Genomic DNA, 25,529 nt, shown 5'->3' with positions numbered 1-25,529 from the left:
GATGGAACTGTTGTACTACTAGCTTTTTACGTCTGGTTTCTTTCACTTAGCAGAATGCTTTTGAGATTCATTATGTCATTGCACACATGTGTATATATATATATAATATATATATATATATATAAAATCGCATGTTATATACATGTGTATATACACATTATCGTGTACATTGGTAGTTCACTGTCATTGCTGAGTAGTACTCCATTGTACAGATTTACCAAAATCTGTTTATCCATCTAACTGGACATTCTAAAAGAAAAAAGCAAGTTGCACAACAGTGTGCCACGGCATACTGCCATCCATGTATAAAGGGGATGTGTGCACACAACTTTGTGTATTTATTGACAAACATGCAGAAAATTGGGATCGTGGTTGTCTCTGAGTGGCTAAAAGATATCCTTTCTCTGTATATCGTTTAGTACAGTTAAAAATGTTTTTGACAATGCACATACACTATCAATTCAAATAAATAAGTTTTAAGATGACTTCCTCCATCTAAGGTCTGCATCCCTTTTCTCCAAATATTAGAATCTTTTCTTTAAAGCTATTTCTTTGACTTATCAAGATGAGGTTTAACAAATCACTTTCCAGATAAAAAAGGAAATTTTTGTTTTCCTTCCTCCCCTTCCTCATGGGAGTTCTTACACACTCCAACTTAATCTCCTTTTACTATGTGCTTCATAAACTTAAGAAAATTAGAGCCTCTGATATCTGACCACTGCATTCAGTAGAGCAAAGGCCCTGCAAACTCCCAGCCTGTCACATGAAGCTCAGTCTAAAGGCATCTCATTGGGTGTGAAAACAGAAACAGACTGGACCACCTGGGCAGAGCCCGAGGCACGACCTCCGGGGAGACCTGGTGGCCCGAGATGCCCTGCCCTTTGCCAGGCCAGGCCGACCATCTGTTCCCACAAGCAACAAAAGAGCTGCAGTATGTTAGGTCTGAACTCCCTTGAAAAACCCTCCAGCAACATAAAAGCACAACTGGATGAACATCTGCAGCTACCCAGGAAAGCCAATGCGCACTCATATTCCCTCGTCTGGTATGAGGTGGGGGGTGGGGGTTCACCTTGTTACATTAATCCTCATTCTTGGCTCTTTTAACAATGTCTGACACATGGCTTCGCTCACTGAAAGTTTTCTGAAGGCCTCTAGAGGGGTCGCTGATCCTCAGAGCTGGGAATGACGTAACTGACCCCATGTTCCATCGTGCCTAGGCTTCTCCCCACCATCCCCGTAGAGACTCAAGCTGCTGCCCTGCTCCCCAGCTCCTGAAGAGGTGCTCACCTGCCCAGCACACATGAGCATCTGGCTCACAAGGGCTGACTTCTCAAGGCATCGTGCAGGACGTGAGGCCAGAGCATGGCTATCACCCTAGTAAACACACACAGGCCGGAAAACAATGGAGCAATGACAGGTCATGCTAATTCAGTCTTCAGCTTGGGCCACGCATCCACAACTCTTCCACCTCACACTACCACCTCCCAGCAGCAGCAGGTTCCCAGGGAGGTGGGCAGGACCCACCCTGACCAGATACCTCCTGGGATCTCTCTCTCCAGCTAACCAAGGAGTCACTTCAACAAGGTGCACTTGGACGAGCAATTTGTTTTGTGCCTATCATCCCCAAAGCAGGAATCAGGCGGCATGGAGCATGTTCCCAGGAGACAGGCAGCTGACAGTGGCATCTCTGGGGCCCATGACAATGCCCAGCTGTGGACTGCTGGGGCCTTCAGCAGGCAAGAAAGGTGAGGTGTATTCAATCAAAGCAGAGCATGGCCAGGCCTTCCCAGACAGGGCTCAGGACATGGTTTTCCATGGCACTATATCAGGACCCACATATATGGAAAGTTATTGCCCAGTCAATACCCTTCCAGTCCCTCTGATTGCATCAGGGGGAAAGTTCAGTACAGTTGCCAGTACATCTTTAACACTTCCCTAGCACTCCATCATCTCCCTTCTCACACACAGGAAGAGTGGGTGGCTTGTCCACAGACTGGCAAACGATGAAATCCAGTTAGAGTTTGAGGACACTGTTGTGTCTTCAATGCGTTTACTTTTATAGTTACTTTCTGTTTGGCATATAGTAGTTGGTTTCTGCCTACAGGAGGGTACAAAATTTGTTTCAAATTATTTTATTGTAGACAAAAAAGTCAGCTGATTTAAAGAAAAAAATATGAAATAAAATACCAGAGGAGCTGTGTGTTTAAGATTTTTTTAAAAATGCAAAAATCATGTAAGGGGTATGTGGTTGTACATACTTCTGACAAAAACTGGGCCTCTGAACACTGAGAGGCCAGGGACGCTGGGGTTCTTGGGGGTGAGCCCGAGAACCCTGGAATGGAGTCAGTCTACCTTGACAAGAGCCCAAGGCATGTGTGATGGGGTATGGAAGATGAGGCTAGAAGTGTAAGCCATGGACAGTGTGTAGAAGCCCTGAGGCTGGGCAGACATGCGAGGGCTTTCCCCTGCAATTGGGGAGACCCCCCCCCCTCAAGACACCTCCAGCCCACATCACTAGAAGGAGCTGATTTCCAAAACTGGGCTGGTCTGGGGAGGAGAGAAGATAAACTGGGGCACATGGACTCTGAGACAGAGAGGCCAGGGAAGAAGCCTACACTACATCAGCTCTGTGAGCCACAGTGAGCCCCTGAGAATGGACCTGGCACCCCCAGGAGGATGGGGCTTATTACAAAATTCTGTACATCCTGAAGGCCCCATCAGGGCTGAGAAGGGAACAAAGCATGGGACAAAACACAGCTAGCCTGGGAGGCAGGTGTTAGCTCAAACAGTCTTCCACGGTAGAGATACTTATCACCATATATGGAAGGAAAACTTCTAGGGAAAAGGAAGGGAGAGAGAGAGAGGAAAAAAAGAGGATTGGAATAGGCTTAAAGTGTGTGGGGGGGAACCCTAAAGATAGCCTAAACAAAACACACCCAGCCCCTAGCGCCTGCCTCACAGTCTGCTAGCCATATGGTATGTGATAAGCCGGAGCACTTTTATTTACCTTCCGTCACTGTCTACAAAGCCAGCCCATTGAGAAGGCTCCACTTGCACCAGAGGCTACACCATGCCCTCATGCTCAGATGACAAGCTCCCAGTCCAGTCCCCAGTCCCTGCTCCAGGAAGCCACCTGCTGCCACTCCCTCCCCACCGTGTTGCCTGTCTCAACTCCCACAAGAGCCACTGCCTCCCCAGCTGTTTTTCCACAATGGACAAACCAGGGCCAGGCCTGCTGCCTCCTTGGCCATCTGGGCCATTGGGCCACACCACATACAGTCAGCCAGCTCATTAGTGTCTGCCTTCACTGGTTGCCTCGGCCATTCACCAGGGACCTCTACTACAGCCCAGACAACAACTGGTCAATAAACTTTCCTGGTGGCCATAAACACTCAGCCACCTGAGCGCCACTTAACAGGGATACTGCCTCTTGAACCACAAAGGCCACAGAAGTGTGTGCCTTCCTGATGCATCCCACCATGCCCATGTATATATACCGGCAAGCACCAGCCTGAACCAGTGCATCACACAAGGTCACAGTCAAGCCAGAGCATTACAAGGAGAACTATGTTCCGTCCTCACTGATAGGGGACTCTCCCAACAGCAAGGTCAGGGGAGAGGCAGCTGGCCCCTCCAATGCCCCTTGGCTTCTGATTCTTGGGAAACTGCCAGCTGATGGCCTTCCTCCTTTGACTCTACTTGTAAATCTTGACACCTATTTGTTCTGGCTCCTTGCTTTGCAGAGCATGGTCTGTGGATCAGAAGCATGGGTGTGATGGGGGAACTGGTTAGAAATTACCCCAGATCTGCTGCATCAGGGTCTGCACTCAACACTTCACGTAGGCCCTTGGTGACTGTGCACACACTGAAGTCTAAGAGGCCCTTGCAAACTGACTCATGAAGGTGTAAGTCGGCCTTTCGCCTAACTCACTCTGCTCCAGGTGAAGGAAGGCGTCCGTTGTGCTACCATTTGGCCTCCTCTCTTCCCATGTAGATTTCTTGTTTGTGCCATACTTCTTAGTTTCTTTTCACCATCTGCTTCTAATCGTTAAAATAAAAATCCCCTGAACACCTATGAAATGAGTCTTGACCCATTCCAAACAAGGCAGCAAGGTAGAGTCACAGATTTATGGGCTAGTGAAGGAAAAACGGGCCCCATGTTTCCCGGCCCCCTACTATGGAGTGGAGACTCTCCTTCCCATGTTCGGGCTTAGAACTGGAGGCTTACAATAAAGGTGAAGCGGGTTGCCCAGGACCACGTGACAGACCAGCCAGACCTGCCCCTCGTGGCCTGTGCCACACGGGAAAGTGCTTCACGAATGGGAGCTCAGGAGCAACTGCTCCCTCCAGGACTTGTGCAAGCAGCAGGAATGAGGGCCTTTATAAACTACAAGGCAGCTCTGTAATGTGCCTCAAACCTTAAAATGCTCTCCCTCTGGACAACAATTGTGTCTCTCTATCCTCTATATTGCCACTGTGTGTATGAGAAAACAGCCAGGTACCAATCATATCCAAACTTCTCCAGGTCCAATGTACTGGACTGCTCTCTTGCTCTCCCTGAAAAGGACTCAAATCATCACATATTGCCATGTGCTTGCTCAGTGTTCCTGAGCTGCCCTCAACCCTCCAAAATCTTCTGACCACACTACCTTTCTTCTTAAAAGCCACAGTTCCATATTTTTTTAGATATTTTTATTCTTTTTTGTGTTCTACACAATGACACAGAGTTAGAGGAAAGTGATGCTTCAATATGAGGGAACCCTTTACAATTAAATCTGCAACTATACACATTTATCTCACATGCTGGTAAAAAATCCCCAACATTTATGGAATAGGACAAATCATATCATGGAAGAACTAAGAAAGCTCACGAAGAAATATAACTGAGTATGAAAGTATTATACTCTTGGAGCCTTTGCATCCGTCTCTTCTGTGTGTTTAGGTACGACTCATTGTCTCCTTGGAGAAACATGTCCCTTTCCATCCAGGAATTCTGCTATCTGTTCCAAGGCTGTGCTCACATAGCCATCCAGGCAAGCCACTCCAGAATTTCATTCTAGCACAACTGGTGTCCAGTGATTTGCTTTAAAAACTCCTTCAGGGTGGCTTCCACAGACTCACCCTCAGGGAGCGAGGAGCAGATCTCCTGGCATCTGGATGCCAAAGAGCGCATCTGCGTGGGGATGTGTGGGGGACCAGCTGCCCCATAGACTCCAGAGTATGTCCCCACCTGGCCCCTTTGGGGGCTGTGTAGCTCACCCAAGGGATGGGAACCCCCGTCAATCATGTTTTGATCAAATGGAAAAGTACCAAACTGTGGGGTGAAGGGTATCGGGATGGTTGAATCTTCTAACGGATGCTCAGTTAAATCTGAATTTTCAGATAAACAATAAATAATTTTTAGCATAAGTATATCCCATGCACTATTTGGGCTATACTTCTACAAAAAAACATTTGCTGCTTATCTGACTTTGGGATTTAATGAGGAAGCCTTATGTTTATTTTCTAGACTCTGGCAGCCCTGGCTATCAGAAAGTAGCAAGGCCTATAGCCTTGGGCAGCCCTGCTCTTCTTCCCGTTTACCCTCAGACGGCACCACAGAAACAGCTCTGCCTCTGGCCAGCACATTATTGCTGTTCCCTGAGTGAACTCTGTAAAGGACTGCAGGCACTTGGGGGCCCTATCTTGAGGCCACAAGAAAGTGAACCATTCAGCCAAAGTGAAAAGTCACAACAAGACCTGAAGGAAAGCATCTGTGGAAGAGACTCAGCATGAGGAAGCCCGAAGGCAGATGCCTCACCACTGGGAAGTATGGAGACATCCAGCACAGGCACTTAGAGGTCTCACAGTGTTCAGATGTGAGCCTGTCCTGGGCAGCCTCATGCTTCCAAGGGCACCCATGAACCAATGTAATCTAAGACCTAGAGGCATGAGTGGCTGGTTGATGTAATAGAAGCACGGACCCCTTTATAAATGGCCTTCACCAGGGCCAGAGGGCAGCTGGTCTGGGCAGGCCCCAACACGAGTCTTGGCAAGAGACATAGGCCAGCCCCAATGAAAAGCATCTCAGAGGCACGGACTCATGGGCTCTTGGCCAGACCAAGTGCCATGCATGTGTGTGGCATTTCTCTATATCCAATCCAGAAGTATTAAGAAGCAGCTGTTATTCTCCTCCTCTGGTACTAACAGCTCAATAACAGAATGAGATTCTAAGCTATGAACTATTTTTACTCTCGGCCAGAAAGCCACTGGCTAATATCAGGTTGAACTACATGAAAATACATTGTCCTAAGTCAGCAATGTTAGAATACTGACCATTCCATATGGCCCAAACAGACAGTAATGCTGACTGCCTGCTGTGGGTCAGACTCCATGTCAGGTCCTTTAAGTATATGTGACCATTTTATTCAGTTTTTAAAAAGATTTTATTTATTCATGAGAGACACACAGAGAGAGAGGCAGAGACATAGGTAGAGGGAGAAGCAGGCTCCATGCTGGGAACTCGATGTGGGACTTGATCCCGGGTCTCCAGGATCATACCCTGGGCTGAAGGCAGTGCTAAACCGCTGAGCCACCCACACTGCCCTATGTGCCCATTTTAGAGATGCAAAAACCAAGACACACAGATGTCAGAGTACTCATCCAGCTGGACACACACCAGGGTCTGTGTGACTCCAAACCCCACATTCGTCTTAAGCACCATGTGCTGGGTACATGTAGATCCTTCTATCTCCTGTGCTCTCTGCCTGTGGGTCAGTGCCTGGCTATCCCTGCAGCACCAGGCACCATCAGGATTCCCATCCTGCCAGCACCTGTCTACACAGAGGCCACTCTGTAGCTAATCAAAGCCTGACCTCCCAAATTAGCAAAGTATATTTAACAAACAATCTCAAGAGGGAAAAAACATTTGAAAGTTTATTTAGAGTAAGAGGGGAAAAGGGGCCAAAAAAAAAGCACTCCTAAAATAAACAGAAAGTAATCAAGGGATAAAAACCTAGTTTTTAAGTCCAACTAGTTTTAAAGCGCCTTAACCATGACTATGAGCTAACGTGTAGTAGACTACTGAGAAAGCCATCAGGTGCAGTGTGATCTAGAACCACTGCAGACCCGGACAATGTACTTCTGTGGCGTCCTCCGAGAAGACTACAGAGCTTCAAAGAGGGAGGAGGATGGAGAAGCCTCCCAAAAGGACAAACCAAGGTCAGGGAGTGTCATTGGTCTCCTGGCCCACCATAACTCCCCCTCAGATGCTGAGGCCAACACAGTAAGATAAATAAAAGGGCTGTCAGGCTTCAACTTCAAAAGAAGAAACGAATGTTCTCCTTGTGAAATAAAATGTTAGAAGTCAGAGCATACATAACACACAATAAAGGTAGCTTCCACAAGTTCTAAATGAATATCCATCCACAGAGATCAAAGCTGGAGAATGAAAAAGAGGACTGACCTTCACGTGGGCCACGTAGTGATGACACGTCTCCTCCATGTAGACCAGTTGCAGCTTCTCTGTGATCTGACCCACGGACTCTCCCGGTAACACAAAGTAGACTCTGGGCAACTGGCCCTTTGCCTTTTTGGCCACATCAGCCGTCAGAATGTAATTGAGGCCTGCCAATAAATAAGGTCAAGACATCAGTGAGGACTCACGTGCAGTGACAAGGCCACCTGCGCTCCCCCCCACAGGCTCACAAGCACACTTCGTATGCTACCTGGCCCCCCAGTGCACCGAGGACTGCAGCCCCAAGTCAACACTTTCTCGGAGACAAGCACGCAGCTAGCATCCTCACAGAACCAAGAGACAATGAGGCCGCCCCCTGCCTTCCTGGTGATGCTCCGTGTATCACATGTCATGGCTCCTCCCTGCCATAAAGCCCATGAGTTACCAACTGAGTCACCATTATACACATCAATAATTAGCTGTACCCAGCACAGTCGGTGTCCTGAAAGGAGACACCATGGTGAACCTACAGAATATTCCTAGAAGCTGCAGAAATTATCACGGCTGCTCATAATCCCAATTCTTATAAAGCAATGGGAAAAATGCCCAACACAAGGGAGCAATTACCCAACAATTCACGGATGTTGAGTTGTGCTCGATAACCGCGACATCCCTTGGACCATGTGCCACCTCTCCCCCAAGCACCAACTATGTGCCAGGCACCATTATGGGGGCACAGGGCCTATATGTATGAGCAACCCTGCCCTCCTGGCGCTTACATTCAGGGAAACTCCGACAGAGGCTAAATCTGACTTTATTCCCAGGGAGCCGAGTATGTGGATCACGAATGTCATAGCACTTATCGTTTCAGTGGAACCGTGACCCCTGTGGGGCCTGTGCTGGGTGTACTGCGCTGCACTCCTGAAGAGAGAAACCCATTGCCTCTTCCTGAAATGTGTAATGTCAGATGGGAGAACCTATTGTCACACAATCTGAAACTTAAAAAAAAAATAAAAATAAAAAAAAAGTCACATTAGATAAACCCAAGAGGTTTGACTTTATTAATTTCAGAGCCAGTCACCCTCCCTACAATGATGTGCTTTATTAGGCAAATGGGGCATTAGTGTTAACAGACCTATTTCACTGCCTTTCTGTACCACAGCAGGGATCAGCCCTCTGTGACCCTTTCTATTTTTCATTGCTTTGTGGATTCAGGGGAATGTGGCATTTTTAAAGGGAGAGAGAGAGAGAGAGAGAGAGAGAGAGAGAGAGAGAGAACATTCTGTCCCCAAGATGACCAGATAAGGCTGCAGAGCCATGGGAAAACAGATGACCCTGCCCTGTCTCCAGAAACCAGCCCCTTAGTGCTGGGGCTCTTGCACCAGTAAAAAGCCACTCACACCTGCCCACACTGATGTATGAGAAGCAGGGCAGCAGGGATGGCTCCAGCTTTTAATAACATCAAAGGGATCAGCCACCAGGGGAGATCCGAGCCAGAAGGGAGGAAAGTGACCAGGACAGGCTTTCTGCAGCTGCCACAGGGTGTATTTTGGATGCATTTAATGGTTTTCCTGGGTCTCTGCCATCTCAGGGATCTTGCCATGCCGAGCTGGCGGATTCCTGGTCAGCAAGGGCTGGTCTGGTCTGCCCCAACTTGTTTATTTCAGCCAACAGCTGATTGCCAAGGCAAGGCGGGGTCACCAGGGGGACCTGAGACCTGGATAGTCACAGGAAATGTAACAAAAAAGAAAAGAATGCATGTGGGAAGGTAACATGACAGAGAAAACACGAGAGCCAGGATGAGAGTCACACATGGACTCCTTTGGTGAGTGACACCAGGTAATGGAGCAGACACATAGAATGTGAAAGCTTCAGAGCAATCTAGGGACCCTCCAGCTCAGAACCTTCATTTTTCAGATGAGGAACTGAGGCCCCAAAAGGAAACCAGACTTGCTCCATATCAACCAGACTTGCTCCAGGCCAAAGGGCCATTCACCACAGAGCTGAGTCTAGAACTCTCCTAACCTCCAGTGTGGGGCTATTCATTCCTACCACACTGGTTCTGAGTGCACTTTTTACATTTTTTGAATGCCCAGACAGCAGAACCAAATGCATGCAGTTTTCCAGAACTGAACTCTGGCCTGTTTACTTTTTACTGATCACAATTTCCCCAACCAACAGCCAAACAGTAAGAAAGGATTATAAATGGACTGTGTTTTCAAGTTCTGTTTGGCAAGTCCAGAGCTAGAGATGGACATTGCTGGAAGAGCAGCCAGGCCACAGCTGGGCAGGGGTAGCTGCTGAGTGGGCTTTCCTCTGAGCAGCCCCTCCCTGGCCTTCCTCCCAGGTGCAAGAGCTGCCCTCCCTCGGGAAGGGTGGGCATGGGGAGAACAGAGGGTGTGAACCCTCTTGCCAGTGATGAGCTAGCTGAGCTCAAAGAAAACTGGGGTAGAAATGATCACAGGAAGACAGAGCAGATAGTATCAGCGCACCACCCATATCCTCTCGGCTTGTACCATTTCTCTGTTGTCCAGCCCAATTTGCAACGGCCAGCACCCACAGCCCCTTTCCTGAGAGCTTCTCTGGTGGCTCTACCCACATACATGACTGACTAGAAGTGCCAGAGAACCAAAGTCGCTGCAGCAGACCTCAACACTGCAGGACCCCAGCTCCCTCATCCCTTAGGTGGAGTAACTCTAAGGGATGCTCTACATGGACTCTCAGGATTCCCCAGCAGGATTCAAAACAACACACCTTCTGTTTGGCTGCTGTGATGGTTTACTTTATGTTTCAACTTGACTAGGCTGCAGTACTCAATCTGGATTCACTGCAAAGGTATTTTTATTTTTTTAAAGATTTATTTATGAGAGAGAGGGAGAGCAAGAGAGCATGGCAGGGAGGTGGCAGGGAGGATCAGGAGAGAGAGAGAAAAAGCCTAAGCAGACTCCACACTGAGCAGAGAGCCTGACATGGGGCTCGATCTCACAACCCTGAGATCACAAGCTGAGCAGAAATAGTCAAACATGTAACTGATTGTGCCATCCAGGCACCCCTGCAAAGGTATTTAAATTGAGATTATGTTTAAATCAGTAGACTTCAAATAAAGGAGATTACCCTCCACAATGTGGGTGGACCTCATCTAATCACATAAAGGCCTTGCGAGGAAAAGACTAAAGTCACCCCCAAAAAAGGAATTCTGCATTCAGGATGCCTCCAAACTACAATGTCAATATACACACATCTGATGGGTTCTGTTTCTCTGCGGAACCTGACACAGCTTCCTTCTCTTCCTGTCTCACTGTCACACTTTCCTACTCGTGCTTCCTGGGATTGACCACAGCCTGAATCAGCCATGTGCACCAAATCCTTGCCTTAGACTCTGATTCTGGGAGACCTAAATTAAGATAGGGAAGGTCAGGAAAAGGGAATGGATTCAACCTTCAGTATGTGCCAAGCTCTGTGCTGGATACTGTTCAAACATCACTTTAGTCCTGTAAAACCCCGTATCACTGTAGAATCTCTGAACCAATATATCCCTCTTACAACTCAAAAGAGGACAGAAACAACTCACAGTTACTAGAAACTGAGCTGAGGACCACAACTACTGCTCTGTTCCAGGCAGAGCATGGGTATGCCAACAAGTTTACCCATCGGATTTTTCTAAAATGTTAAGATATACAATCACAGACAGGCCGAATTAACCAATTCGCCAAGCGCAATCATTCTGGAAGCTTTTCACATCTTTGTAACTGCCTGCTTAAAGCTTCTTTATATCTGCCTCCTTGATTTAAAATTTACTTTGACATTTTAAATCACACAAAAAGAAGTCACTTCCGTATCAAACTCTTTCTTCTAGAAGAAAGCCACCAGGAGACTCACAATGGGAAACTCATCCTGAGAAGGGTCTCATAGCTGCCAGGGCGGCAAGAAGTGCAGACCATGCTGGAGTCCTGAGTTCAACTGGCACTTTTAAACAGTACCTACCCCAAGAGTGTCTGAAAGGGATCCCCTAAGAAGTAGAAGAGATGCTAGAGAAGCAGCCAATCAGCTGGCATGCTCCAGCAGCCCAGCCCTGTGGGAGGATGGCTGCCCCTAATGTAAGCCAGGCCAGCCAGCCCGTCCAGGGAGGGTGCTGGTTCTGATTATCGCCTGCTCCCACCGCAAAGTCCACATCTTCAGGTTTTCCTTCTGGCAGCTTGTGTCCATGCCATGTCGAATGATGTCATGTTGATGGAAAAGCTGACCAGCCCCAAGTCATGTTGCAGCCTCCTCCTTTCCCTGCCCCCTGCTGGTTCCCAAGGGCCCCCCATACTGGCCTGTGCCAGGAGGGAGCCAGCTGTCTTGCATCAACTCAGCTCTAGTTGTGTCCCAGAAAGTTTTTGATTCATTCCCATTCTGTATCACAACATGATTTCAGCTGTGAAATTCTATTAATAAATGCTCCTCCCAAACTTACTGAGCTTCCCTTAGAGTCTCCCAAGAGAAGGGGGTAAAAAGATATTTTGCCCTTTACGAGTTCTCCTAAGCTTTCTCCACCCTCCCCTCCCCAAAGGAACAAAGTGGTAATTATTAGACTAGGTCACTTCATTCCTCATATAACTTGGATTTGCCTCATTATCCCATCTCCATGCTGCTCAAGACCACAAGGAGCTCGGAGAACGTTCTCTGTTGTGAATGCTCTCTGGAGTGGAAATGCACCCCTAAAGCCAGAGGAAGGGTTCTGGGGACAAGTCACCTGGTTTTAAACCTACTTCTGCTACTGGCTTAGATGACTTGGTGCCATCCCTCGCGATCTAGCTCCACTGCTTGTCCCCAGGCACAAGTGGGCACCCCTGCTTGCTCACAGCTCTGCTGGGCTGAGAGCCATGGAAACGAGGGGTGCCAGATCAGAGCACAAAACACAACCACTTAGGGCTCTTCCCTGCCTGGTTTTCATTTAGCACTCTGGGCATAGTCCAGGACTGCTGGCTCAATCCCTAGCCTCCAGAGGCTGACAAGCACATTTAGGCTTCAGCCTGGTCAGGAAGCTGGTAGAGGCTCAGCCCATGGGTAGGGGGCAGAACCTTCCAGGCATGGTATTCACCACCCTTAGTTATGACAGACAGGAGGTTTCGAGGAGTGACAAGCTGCTTCCCAGGCCAAGAATGAAGTGCCTAATAAGACTTGGGATGGGCAGAACTCTTGTTTTAAACTGCTTGGTGAAATGGGTTATAAATCTATTCTTTGAACCACTACAGTTGGACACATGCCTGCACCCCAGCGTGGAATGTAGGGCCTACCACACAAAGGGCCCGGGACACATCCAGGAGGAGCGATGGGACATCGGTGGCTTTTCTCTGCCTCCCTTCCTGCAGAATGCAAGTTCCATGAGGGCCAGGGCTCTGTCTGGCCTGGCCTCTGCTTGGCGTCCGAGGAGCACATAGCCTGGCACTCTTAAGAATTAACTGTTTGTTGGTTAAGGACTCAACAACAGGTGCCTCCATAACTCTGCGTGACTGGCTACTTGTGGTGCTGGTTTCTGAAGCTATTGTCTCTCAGCTTCCAGCCCACTCTGCTCTGCGAGGCTGGGTCCGGGGCTCTGCAAACCTCATTTCTGCATTGCCAGCAGTTCCATGGGAGGCTATACCCAAATGGACAGCCTGAGGGAGGCTGGCAGAGGGAGGAGGTACTGCACCTTCCTGTTCCCATCAGCCTAACCCAGCTTTAGTCTTCCCCAGCAGCTGGTTCCAACAGTGGCTAATACCAGTTGTAGTTTTTTTCTCTCCTCCAAGGTTTAGGTCCCAGGTTTGCAGGGTCTCTTCTCCAAGTTTCTAGGTTCTGATCACCCCAAGTGTGACCTCTTCTCTTTGTCCTCTTGACCAGCGGTCTCAAGTCTAAGCCACCCAGAGGCTTGCTAAAGTACAGAATACTGGGTCCCCACCTCACCGTCTGAGTCCGTTAGAATGTGCATTTCCAACATCCCCACGTGTTGCTGCTGCTTGCAGCTGGCTGGACTGGAGACCATGCTTTGAGAGCCCCAGGTGCCATCCCAGAAGTGGGAGTTTCTTTCTTTTTTTTGGGGGGGGGGTTCTTTTTAAAGCTACTACCAGGGACGCCTGGGTGGCTCAGCGGTTGGGCGCCTGCCTTTGGCTCAGGTCCTGATCCCAGGATCCCGGATCAAGTGCCGCATCTGGCTCCCTGGGAGGAGCCTGCTTCTCCCTCTGCCTGTGTCTCTGCCTCTCTCTTTCAGTCTATGTCTCTCATGAATAAGTAAATAAGTCTTAAAAAAAAATAAAAAATAAAGCTACTACCAGGTCCTCTACAACCTGCTTTACCAATTCCTAAAGTGAAATTCTGTCAAAATAACTGGTTTCTGTTTTCCTAACTGGATCTTGCCATTAGAGGGGCCAAGGCAGAGTCATCTCCTTCAGAAAAGCTCTACTGTTCCCACGGTACTGCCAGAGGCCACAGCTGCCCCTCCAGTGGTTTGGTAAATCAGCTGGCCCTGAACACTCCTGAGACCAAGTGGGAGCTGTGGTTTTCCACTGCTAAAGCAGAAGATGAAGAGGAGAATAGAGTCCCTTCCCCACCAGGTCCTAAAGGAGAGAAAAAAACCAAAGAGGCAAGACTATTAATAAGTAACATGAAGTGCCTATTGCTCCCCAAACTATCCCCAGGGAGGTCTTGTGGCTTAAGATGCCAGCAGATAGAAAGTGCTTCTGACAACTGTTCAGAAGTACCTAGCATGCCACTGGTGCCTCTTTATCGCACCATGCCAGGCACACCACACCAATTCAGCCATTCTACAGACCAAACTCAGCCCTGGATATGCAGACATTGAGAGGTGCCTGGAAGGTCTAACCAAGGTGGACATTCACTTGCCAGGCATTCCATGGCCAAAACCACCACCACCAAGGCTCCTCTGCAGCTGCCAGCAATGGGAGAGGAAGGCTCATCACCAGAGCCCCAGCCTTGTGTTCCCAACACAGAGGCCTGGGCAATGACATTAAACTGGTCAGCCAGTCTGCTGAGCCTGGAAGACAGCGGAGGAAGGTGGTGCCCCCACCCTCCATCATCTGGAGACCAGGAACTTGATCTTCCTGACCATGCTGAGCCAAGGCACTGCCTTCTATGTCAGACCCCAGGGACACCCCACCACAGCTAGACCCACAAGAGCTACCTTTCACTTCCCTGATTTCTATCACATTTCCATAACAGCTGCCCATTTTCCCTTCCTCAAATCTCTCCATATTCCAATGCCAGCTCCTATTTCACCAGATTTCTGCAAAGATGGAAATATAACACATTTCCCTGAATGTCAGGGGAGGACAAAGAAAAACAGGTGGATAATTTCCTGCACTGCCCCACTGATACTAAAATTCCCCTGTTATCATTATCTTTAGGCCTCCATCTTAAATATATGTGGAGAAATACTGCTTAGATAGTCAAGGGATGTTTGATTTCAACAATAAGCCCATGTGGCAGATGGAGGGTACGGAAGCAAGCTCTCCTGCTCAGTCCACCACCCCCATGTGGGAGGCAGCCTCCCCACTCCATACTCCCCCTAGAGGCAGTACCATGTGCTACCCAAATGCCTGTCCCCTTATTAACTAACACTTCAAGGGTCATGGTTAAGCCTAGACTTCATTATAATTCTGCCTAGAGGTCAATGAAAGGGGCTCCAGTTACTGGGGCCCAGAAGGCCCACTGGTGGGGAGCAATGTGAGAAGACACCCACCTCTCCTCCAGCCCACAACCCTTCACATCAGAGTTTGCTCTACCACTTGTCTTATGCTCTGAAATCCCTCTTGCTTAAAACTGGCATTGTGGGTTTCTTCTCACTTGCCCCTGCTATGCCAAATCACCTTTGTTGCCACAATAGTGATGTCATTAAAGAGCCTGGAAATTGTGTACAATGGTTCAGATTCAAAATAATAGAAACTGTGGAATTCCCATTCAAAGCTCCACGAGGATAAGCTTGGCACATGTAGGCACACAATAAACATTTGTCAAATGAACACACGTGAATTATTAATTACTTGCTTATTTTAGAGTTCTAGAGTAGTTCTGCTTAGTTTTATGCTCACCAATGTTAACCTTCAACTCAATAATTCTTTTATAATGTATTTTAATGGAGTCCAACTACATCATAAGTTGGTATTTGACAGAAGACATGCCATCTAATTAGGCAGAGAACATATGAGTTGCAGGACCAAGAGAAAAAGTGTTTTTCCCTAGAGAATGATCTCTTAAATAATCAGGGAAGAGGTGAGAAGTAGTTTGTGGAAAGCAAAACTATTATGACCAGGATTCAACTCCTGGCTTCACCAATAGCTATGTGACCCTGAGCAAGTACTTTCTCACTGAGCATGATCTTTTTCTCATTGGGCTATCCATAAAGTGTTTGTCAGTCCTTTCTCACTAACCCAGTCGTGAGTTCACAATGTTTACATTTAGTTTTGAAATTTCTAATTTTTTTTTAAAAAAGACATCTCAGTGAAAAAGTTCAAAGTTTGATTATTGAACTTATTCAATCCACCTGAAGATCAAATAAAGTATCAGTGAGACTGCTGGCCTAGGGTTAGCACACTGTTAAATGTACAACATTCAATATGCAGCTGAGAAATAGACCACAAGTGAAAAGTGTACTTCTGTACCTCTGGGTGTACGCGCGCACACACACACACACACACACACACACACACACTCCAGAGCAGCTTCTCAAGCATGAATCTGCACATGGGTCCTGTAGGATCCTGTTAAAATGCAGATTTAATTCTAAGATCCAGAGTGAGGCCTGAGATTCTGCATTTCTAACAAGCTCCTGGAGAATGCTGGTACTGCTGCATCCAGGAACCACTGTGAATAGACACCTAACTCTAAAAATGTCTAAGAAAGGCACTAAGTCAGGTCCTTATTGGTTTTTTATTTTTTTAATTTTCCTAGAACTCTATTTTCTATTATGAAATCAGCCTTTCAAGTAAAAACAAACCACTTAATCTGCACAACTGAGGGCACTTGGATGGCTCAGTCGGTTAAGCATCTGCCTTCAGCTCAGGTCATGATCTCAGGGTCCTGGGCTCGAGCCCCACATTGGGCTCCCTGATCAGCGGAGAGCCTGCTTCTCCCTCTCTCCCTCTCTGCCCCCTCTACTCATGCTCACTTCTCTCTATATATATATAATAAATAAATAAAATATTTTTTAAAAATCTGCACAACTGTTTCAGATTCATTTCCTTCAGGTGATCACACACACACTCTTGAGTTCTACTCCACACTGATCCCATCCTCTTCCAGGAATTGATGCAGTCTCTGGAGCTGGGCTGGCAAGCTGGCCTTCCCCAACCAGAGAAACAGCAGGGCCAGCTGTCTCTTTTCAATCATCTGAAGCTGACAAAGCAGCTTGCTCTCTTTTGCAAGACTAAGCCTTCATAAAACTTAGCATCCCAACCCTACCATCCATCCCTGCTCTCAGATTCCACAGTAAAGGGCTTAAGGCCCTGACATCTGGCTCGTGCTGCAGGCTCAGGGGAAGCCTCCAAAGACTCACCACTTCTTTTTTCTAACTGAATGGAATGTTCTGCAAGGACCAGGCTCCAGTCACTACCTTTCCACAAGTTCCACTGGCCTGTGACACCTGTGGCCCAGTGAGGTTTCAGTATGGTCACACATCTGGGGGAAGGATTCTTGGGGTCACATATTCTTTGTTCTAGAACTGGAAGTTACATTAAATTGGGAAACTCCCAGAAACATAAAAAATCAGGAACCACAGAGGGAAAGGGTGTCTGGCCTGTGTGTCTGATGCCTGCAAAACCAGCCAGAATGCACAGTGAGAGCAAAGAATCCAGAAGAACCCATCAGTAGCCACAATCTCACAAGCCCGCCCCAGTTCACATGGCCATCCCGAGCCCTAACTCAGTGGCTCATTACCAATTTCTCCTGGAACATGCTTGCCGTGGAAGCTAAAGCAGGCGGTGACGTTCAGGCAGTTCACAGGCTGCAGCCCATCGTGACACTGAGGGGCTGTGATGTTGATGGAGGCTGGGAGGAAGATGGAGACGTCCACCGTAATGATGGGTCTCGCCCTGTATATCAAGAGAAGGAGGTGACTTAGACAAGCTCTCAGAACCAAACAAGAACTAAGCCAGCAAGAGAAATCCTAGGCCTTCAGCCCAGCGTTTTACTAGAGCATGAAATAACCCGTGAGAAGGGCCAATGTGCCCTGTAAATGCTTTTTCCTGGTCTTAGAAGTGGCTTATTTCCTAATAAATTAATGGTTAGCTTCCCAATCATAAAGGCTAGTAAGTTGTTAATAAAACACATCTGGTTGAAGCCATAAATGAACCACCAGATGTTGGATGATTATTTAAAATTTCACCAATTAAGTTCCGATTTCCATTTTATTAGGAAGATAGTAATACATTTAAGAGGCGTCCCTACAGAGGATGCCAGGACTTGCGAAATAGATGCACCATCAGGAATTCCCCCAGAAGCATTTGCTGTATCTGTAAGCACAAATGGTAGATTTCCGGTCCCATCCAGTGGGTCAAATGTCCCCCCTTCATTAAGTCCTCTCAATTCATTAAGTACTTTTCTCAAAGAACTTGATTAATAGAGTCCCAGATGATAACACCCAGGCACTTCAGAGCTGAAGAAATCAACCCACCTGGCCTCAGGAGCAGGTGAAACCTTATAAACATCTGCACACTTATCACCAACATGGACTACCACCACCCCCATCACCACCCCAACCCTGTTCCTGATAGATGCAGAGCATCTCTGTTGTACCTTCTGTGGATCCCCAGGGTTGGCCAACAAAAGCTGACAGTGACTCACACCATTCTGCTCTCATTGCAAACACCTGCTCAGGGATGGGTCACCTAAGCCAGGGCTTAACTTTCTCCCCTCCAGGCCTCACAAAGAGACCCTTTTACCTCTAGGTAGCCTAGGCCTTCATGCCACTGGGGTGATATAACAAGATTAAGGAGCATTAGTGGCTTGAGAACAATGACCTCTCTTGTGTACAATGACCCCACAGAGCACCTACGGTGACAAGACAGATGGGAAAAAGGAACACAACTCTCAGAGAAGAAAGTATTAAGGAGAACCTCGGAAAAAGAGGGAAGGAAGGAGACATGGGGCCTAGATGGGGGGAAGGGTCTTTACTGCTGCCACCCCTGCCATGGATGTGGGTCAAGAATGGGAGAGTTGTGACAAGTGCAAGGGAACTGTGAGTCCTTCAGAGCAAATCCAGCTGTAAGGTCAATAGAAGTCAGACAACAGTAGAGCCTGAAAGAAATCCAATGTCCTGGCCTTCCAATTTTCTTCTGGTGCATCCTTAGAAGATGCTATAAATAACACAGAAAACAAGTAGTCTGCTCCTGGCCAATGTGATTGTACAGATGCCAACAGACACTCTATAAAGCCCCCAGGTGCCCTTCAACAGCCAGCTTATGTTCCCCCTCCCAGGGGGCCAACTCCAAGACCCCTGGCAGGTGGATACCCTCCTCCATGGCCCCAGCACTATATTCACACTTCATCTTACTTATTATCAATTTCCAAGCCTGCCCCACCAGCCTGCAGGCCCCTCAAGGACTAGGACTCTGGCAAATTCACCCTGATATCCTCAGGATCAGTGTTCAAAAGCCCTAGGTGTTGAATGGCTGCCAATGTCACTCCAGGCCAAGGGACTGACTGAAAACCACAGCAGTGTCCAAAATTTTACAAAACAGACCGAGGCACCAGGGAGAGCTAGTCTCTGCCCTGTGAGTGCCTCCACCCTGCCCAGAGCACATCCTGCCTGGTCATCGCATGGAAGAAAGGCCTCACCCCCTCTCACCATCCCAGAGGCCACTGTGTTGGGGAGGCCACATGGTCCCCCGTCACAGCAGAGCCCATAAAGAAGACAAGGTGAGAAGCGTAACAAACTGACGTCGATGGAGGCCATCAAGACAGAATCCTCTCAAGTGAGGACAAGAGCCTTCAGAAGGTGCATGTCTCACCAACATCAATCACATCAGGCCCTTGAGCCTGTTTTAATTCCAAGAACTGTTTTTGGACCAGGGAAAGCCCAGAAAGCTTTCCTAACTCTCTCATCACTTCCTTTGAACTCCAATGGCACTGCACCAGGTGTCTATCACCCTAACACAAGAGCTAACCAGAGAGAGAAAAATCACCAAGGGCAGTGCTGGGCCAGCCCACAGTCCTGCCCACAAATGTGCCAGCCTCGGTGAGAAAAGCAAAGGGGTACCTAAGGACAGCACCTGCAAATGCCTTCAAGACTTTATTTTTTAAAAGCTGGGATCTAGAATACTTCTTTCTGATGACTCTGACAGTTCAAATCCTGATACGGACAGTCCCTGACTTATGACAGTTTTACTGCACAATTTTGCAACCTTATGATGGGTCGACAAACATTTAGTAGAAACTGAACTCTGATTTGTGATTTTGGAGCTTTCCCCATCCTGGTGCTATGCGGGATGATTCTGTGGTGACACTGGCCAGGGGCCACAGATTTCAAGGTCAGCCAACCAATCATGAGGGTGAATCACCAGCACACTGACAACCTGTCTGTACCCACATGGCCATTCTGTGTTACTTTAGGTACAGTATTCAACAATTTACATGAGACAGTCATCACATTATTATCAAATAGACTTTGTGTTAGATAATTTTGCCCAACTATAGGTGGATATAAGTGTTCCAATACAGTTAAGATAGGCCAGACTAAGCTATGATGTTTGGGAGGTCAAGGGTAGTAAACGTATTTCCATTTATGATACTTCCTAGGTCAAGGTAGATCGGTACTTCACCTGTATTTACTTCCCAGTAAAACCAGTCAGGGTGCCCTCTAATGTGGTGTAACTCCCATCACCCCAGCCTTCTGCGCAGGCAGTGCTGCTTGCAGGAGAGACAGAGGTGGGCAGGTGAAGATGGCAGCTACTAAACCAGCCCCAGAGTCATCTCCAACAGGCAGCTAATTAAGGTCTATGTCCTTAAAGCCATTATCAGCAAGGTTTTCCCTTAACAGTAGCCCAAAGGATTTCAAACCCATACACATCTGGACACTCTTCCTTGGGATGTATAAGAATGGGAATGGTGTGTTTTACCTGCATTCACGTGCTTGGTTTCTTTTTCTGGGCCCACCCAAACTCTGAGGTGACTCAAAGTCTACCTAACTTTCCAGTCAGCTAGGCCAAGCCTGAGACGCCCACCTAGCTTAGCCAGCTGACATCTCCACACCTTCCTGCCCATAGTTGTTCAACCACGTCCAGTACTTTATCCACAGATGCCACTGCCAATGACCACGAGACATACTCAGCAGTCCCTCTGCCTGTTCCTCCCTGTGCCTTCTCTAAGGGAGTCCAACTTGCCTTTAAGGCCTTCCCTGTACTCTGAGTCCCTTACACTCCCAGTAGAGACCTGGGATAGTCACCCATACCCATGTTCCATGCTGAACCTTGCCCTGGGCCTGTTCCAATCTTGGGACCTGGCTCAAAGACAAGGCCCCTGCTACTCACAGCCTATACACCACATCCCATATCCCCCCCATCCCTTGACCCTCCAAACCTCATTCATCTTCATCCCCGTCTCCCTCTGTCCCTTCAGGACTCAAGACAGGAGTAGGGTCAGGGCAAGCTTTGTATGGCTGAGGATGAAGCTAAAGGTAACCACTTCTGATTCTTGCAGGACAGTAAAGGACCCAGGAGAGCAGGAGAGGTTTCAAAGACTCTCGGCTTTAATATCTGAGCCACCTGGCAATCCCATTTGCTCCTTTATAGCCAAGCTTCTGGAAAGGAGTCAAACTACACCATCTGTTTTCTTGCTTCTCCTTCTCTCTCCCACCCACAGCGATCTGACTTCTGCACCTCACTTCTCTACACCTGCCAGAGTCAAGGGCACCATTGGCCTCATACTGCCACCTCCAACAGGACTATGTGGTTTCTCTGCTGGGCTTGATGTGGGTGGGTGCCCTTGACAGCATAACCCTGCTTTATTATCCTCATGGTATTGACCACCATCTCTAATTATCTCCTTTGTAAAATCAGTAAATTTCAATGTCACTTAGTTTTCTCATCTATAAAATGGGAATGATAGCAATAATATCTATGTCCTGGAGTTGTTAAGAAAACTAAGAATTAAAATATGTTTTATTGGGGTGCCTGGATGGCTCAGTCAGTTAAGTATCCAACTCTTGATTTTGGCTCAGGTCACGATCTCAGGGTTGATTCTCTCTTAAGATTCTCCCTCCCTCTTCCTCTGCCCCTCCCCTCTCTAAAAAAAATTATGCTCTATCAACAAAAAAGAAGAACAAACTACAGTATATTTAGTCAGTGGACTACTGCTCAGTAAGGGGGAAAAGAACTGAACAACACAACAGCACAGATGAATCTTGAACACACTGTACTGAGTGAAAGAAGCCAGAAGTAAGAGAGTGTATACCATATAATTCCATCTCTGTGAAATTCTAGGACAAGCAGAACTGATCTATGGTGATGAAAATGAGGCCAAAGGTAGTCCATCAGTAGCCAGCATAACTGGGAAGAGACAGGAGGAAACTCTCTGGGGTGATGGAAATGTTCTTTATCTTAACAGAGGAGGCAGTCACACAGGCTTATACACTGGTGAAAACTCATCAAGCAGTGTACTTAAATCAGCAGGCTCTACCATATGCGAATTATGCCTCAATACAAGAAGAAAAAAACAACCAAAAAGAGTTAATTATGTAGGTGAGTGCCTAAGCAATGCCTGGCATATGGCAGGCACTTAACCAAACACTGGTTATATTAGTTACTTGTATAATTGTTCTTCAAGGGGATCTGGTACATCGTTGCCCACAACAGGTCTAGATATAAGCTGAACAAATGAAGGAACAGATCTCTGATCTCCACACTCCTCCCCAGCCATCAGGGCCCTTTGCTGAAAACCTTATCCAGACAGAGCCCTACAGCCCCTCTCCTAAAGCCTCTTCTCTTGATAAGCGACCCCTGACGTTTTCTCCAAAGGACCCTGCCTTTGTGCCTGGATGATCTCCCCTCACCAGATTCAACTTCCACCCCGAGTTGGGGGCTGGGGCTGCCATCTTCCATATAACTGCCCCACTTTACATCTCCAGCCACGTGTGGGCAAAACTCCCAGAGAAGGCCACCACAGAGTAGAAAGAAAACCCCTTTGGAGTTTAAGCTCACAGCTGGAAGCTTATAAAATAAAAGAATGATGAAAAAGCAGAATCTACAGGATATACCTTAAGCCAGACGCTCCTGGTTTTAAGAGTGCCTGTTTTCAACTGGGAGAGCAGGGAAAATGTGTTTTGTTCCAGGGATATTGTGACGAGTTAGGGCAAGCTGCTTGGGGACAGGACACCACAAAGGCAGCAGGTAAGCCCAGCTTCCCAAGTATCACCTGAGTTGTTTGCGGCCCTGTAAGCTGTTTTACCTGAGAGGAAATGGCCAGCCCAAGGCGGGAGGGGATTAAGAAGGGGAGACCCAATCATGGCAATAGTGAGGTCCCTGCCTTGGGGACACACATGCTGCCATCCAATACTGAAGGGCTGCTACGGGCAAGACATAGGATCAAGAAGCAGAATTGCAGGAAGGCAAATTCAGCCCAAGTTATCTAAGAACTGCTAGCATTTATTGACCACCTACCTGTTCTGTGCATTTGCATGTAGTACTAACTCACAGAATTCTATGAACCCAGTGAGGCAAGTGTTACTGTTCTCCTGTTTAATGGGTGAGAACCCTGCAAAACAGGTTACTTGACTCACCATGGGAAAGCCACCTTCCAGCATCAGAATGGGGGTTCGAACCCAGGCCTCCTGGCCCTGGAGTTCATCATCCTAACCTAAGGTGATTCTGCCTCCTTCACAATTTAACATCTTGAGTTAGCTGGGGGTTAACTGGTTCCCTCAGATGTGACTAAGCTCCCGCCCCGAGGGGCGCCTCACTCAGGCAAAGGCTGGGTGCCTTGAGCCAGAGGCTCGCAGGAAGGCACTGCTGAATGAGAAGAGTCTGGGATGTGCGACTACATGGCCTCCAGGACCCCTTCCAGCTCCAAGATCCCACTGGCCTATTTTAGAAAGTTCTGCCATCAGGTTATTAACAAAACTGAAGAGCTGGCTCCCACTCCAAAGGGTAATTCCGCCTCCTCTGACTCATACAGACAGAAATACTTGGAGATGGTTCATGGTGGGATGGCAGCCTAAAGCCTTGTAGGAGAGATCCAGGCTCCAGGGGCTCTGAGAACCCTGGGTCCAAGCTCCCATCCCTCACCTCTGCCTCCACAGGCAAGGAAGTGCTGCCCACAGGGCAAGAGGCTCCCAGCCCCTGGGGATCTAGGCACTGACAAGGTGGGGATGAAGTGCTAGGACAGGCCAGAGCTTCAGAGCCCCTGGGTGTCCTGGTACCTGTGGAGATGATGACATCATGTACACACATTAATGAAGCAGCTGTTCATGGCAAAAGCAAAACCCTTAGGGCTGAAGCCACCCCAAGCCCCAGGGTGCTACCGTCTCATAGCTGCAAGCCACTTGAGGCCCACCCCAGCTGGAAACTGTAACAGGGCATAAGGAGGACAAGAAAAGAAAGAGCATTCCCACTCCCCGAGCACCCCCGGCCTCCAGGAACAGGACAGAGGGAACTGCTGACTACCAGTGAATAACTCCCCCTGTCACCCCATCACCAAACTTTAGCCTTCACCATGAAGAATGTAATCCAGAAAGCAAGAGGGAAACATCTCACCTCAGAAGAACCACACTGTCGGACATGAAGGCTCCAATCGTTACATCTGAAAACCAGAAGTTTACAGCATTCAGAGATGTGTAGAAGCCCATCCCACCCCACCCACCTCTGGCAAGGGCCACAGCCACGGGGGCCCAGCCCTGAGGTCGGGACCCCTGACAGGCTTCCTCTGGGTCATACAATTATCTTGTAAGAGTTAGAGCCACACTGTCCCACGTGGCAGCCAATCACTGGGTGTGGCTTGTTGAGACCTTGAGATGTGTCTGATCTGAACTGGAATGTTTCGGTTCAGATGTGTTCAGGCCAGCAAGGGTGAAATACAGACCAGTTTTCAAAGACCTGATACAAAAACCACAAACGATCTCAAAAACTTTTATATTGATTATTAAAATTAATTTCACCTATTTCTTTTTATCTTTCTTATGTGGTTCCTAGAATATATTAAATTAAATATGTGGCTCATATTATGTATCTTTTGGACACTAGTGAATTAGAGAGATGGAGACTTAAAACTAAATGACCTGGAAAAAGCTCTAGGTTCTGTAGAAGATGTGAATCATCTCTGCTCCACCCCTCATTCTGTGTGACCTCAGAATCTCTTAGAGTGTCCTTGTCTGTACTGTGGACATAATCATCCCTAGTGTCTTCTCCAAAAGCTGATAACATTTCATAATATTTAAATAAGAAGACATCTATTAAATATCTATTAAACATAATATTAGTTGTTCAATATAATATTTTTGATATTTAAATACATGTTAACTATGTTAAATTACATATTTAAGTCAGAAAATTCATGAAATATTTAGCACACTACCAACCAAGATGCAAGTGTTAGCCAGTAATGTTTATTCTTAAGTAACTTGAATTTAGGAAGTGTATACTCATCTAATAGCTCTCTGCCTGTCTTCCCCTTGAAAGTAAACTTTTTAGTTCTGGGGTTCCTGTTACCACATTACAGAACCAAGCATCTGAATCCCCGAGTCTATACAGTGCCCTCATTAAGGAAAAAGAAACAGCAAATCCATGAATTGTAGTGCTGCTAAAATTTCTGCATTTGGGTCTGGTCATTAATTTTGCTGTTTTCCAAGCCTTTTTGAGTTGACTAGATATCTGAAAATAAAAGAACCTGAGGAATCTGTTGTTTCTTTTATGAAAAATGTAAGAAATTCAGGGACACCTGTGTGGCTCAGTTGGTTAAGGGTCAGCCTTTGGCTCAGGTCATGATCCCGGGGTCCTCCGATCGAGCCCCATCTAGGGCTCTCCATGATCAAGGGAGAGTCTGCTTTTCCCTCTGCACCTCCCCCCCCTTAATTTGTGCTCTCTCTCTCTCTTCCTCTAATAAATAAAAATAAACCTTAAAAAAGAGATAAAGG

The 25,529-nt window shown here is 47.5% G+C and overlaps 1 protein-coding gene across 1 annotated transcript in view; it reads right to left on the bottom strand.

The window, feature by feature from the left end:
• The window catches only part of ITGA9 (integrin subunit alpha 9), a 335,241-nt gene that overhangs the window by 243,186 nt on the left and 66,526 nt on the right, over nt 1–25,529 (bottom strand). The window contains exons 13-15 of the mRNA XM_055321450.1: nt 24,154–24,199; nt 17,345–17,499; nt 7,445–7,605 (exon numbers count right to left, since the gene is read on the bottom strand). Of these exons, the coding sequence (XP_055177425.1) occupies nt 7,445–7,605; nt 17,345–17,499; nt 24,154–24,199 (362 nt within the window). The remainder of the gene's footprint in view (nt 1–7,444; nt 7,606–17,344; nt 17,500–24,153; nt 24,200–25,529) is intronic.

Source organism: Nyctereutes procyonoides, unplaced genomic scaffold (assembly GCF_905146905.1).
Source record: "Nyctereutes procyonoides isolate TBG_1078 unplaced genomic scaffold, NYPRO_anot_genome, whole genome shotgun sequence".
In the NCBI taxonomy this organism is placed as follows: domain Eukaryota; kingdom Metazoa; phylum Chordata; class Mammalia; order Carnivora; family Canidae; genus Nyctereutes; species Nyctereutes procyonoides.
Note: the sequence above shows the minus strand (reverse complement) of the source record. Positions and strands in the feature narration are given on the sequence as shown.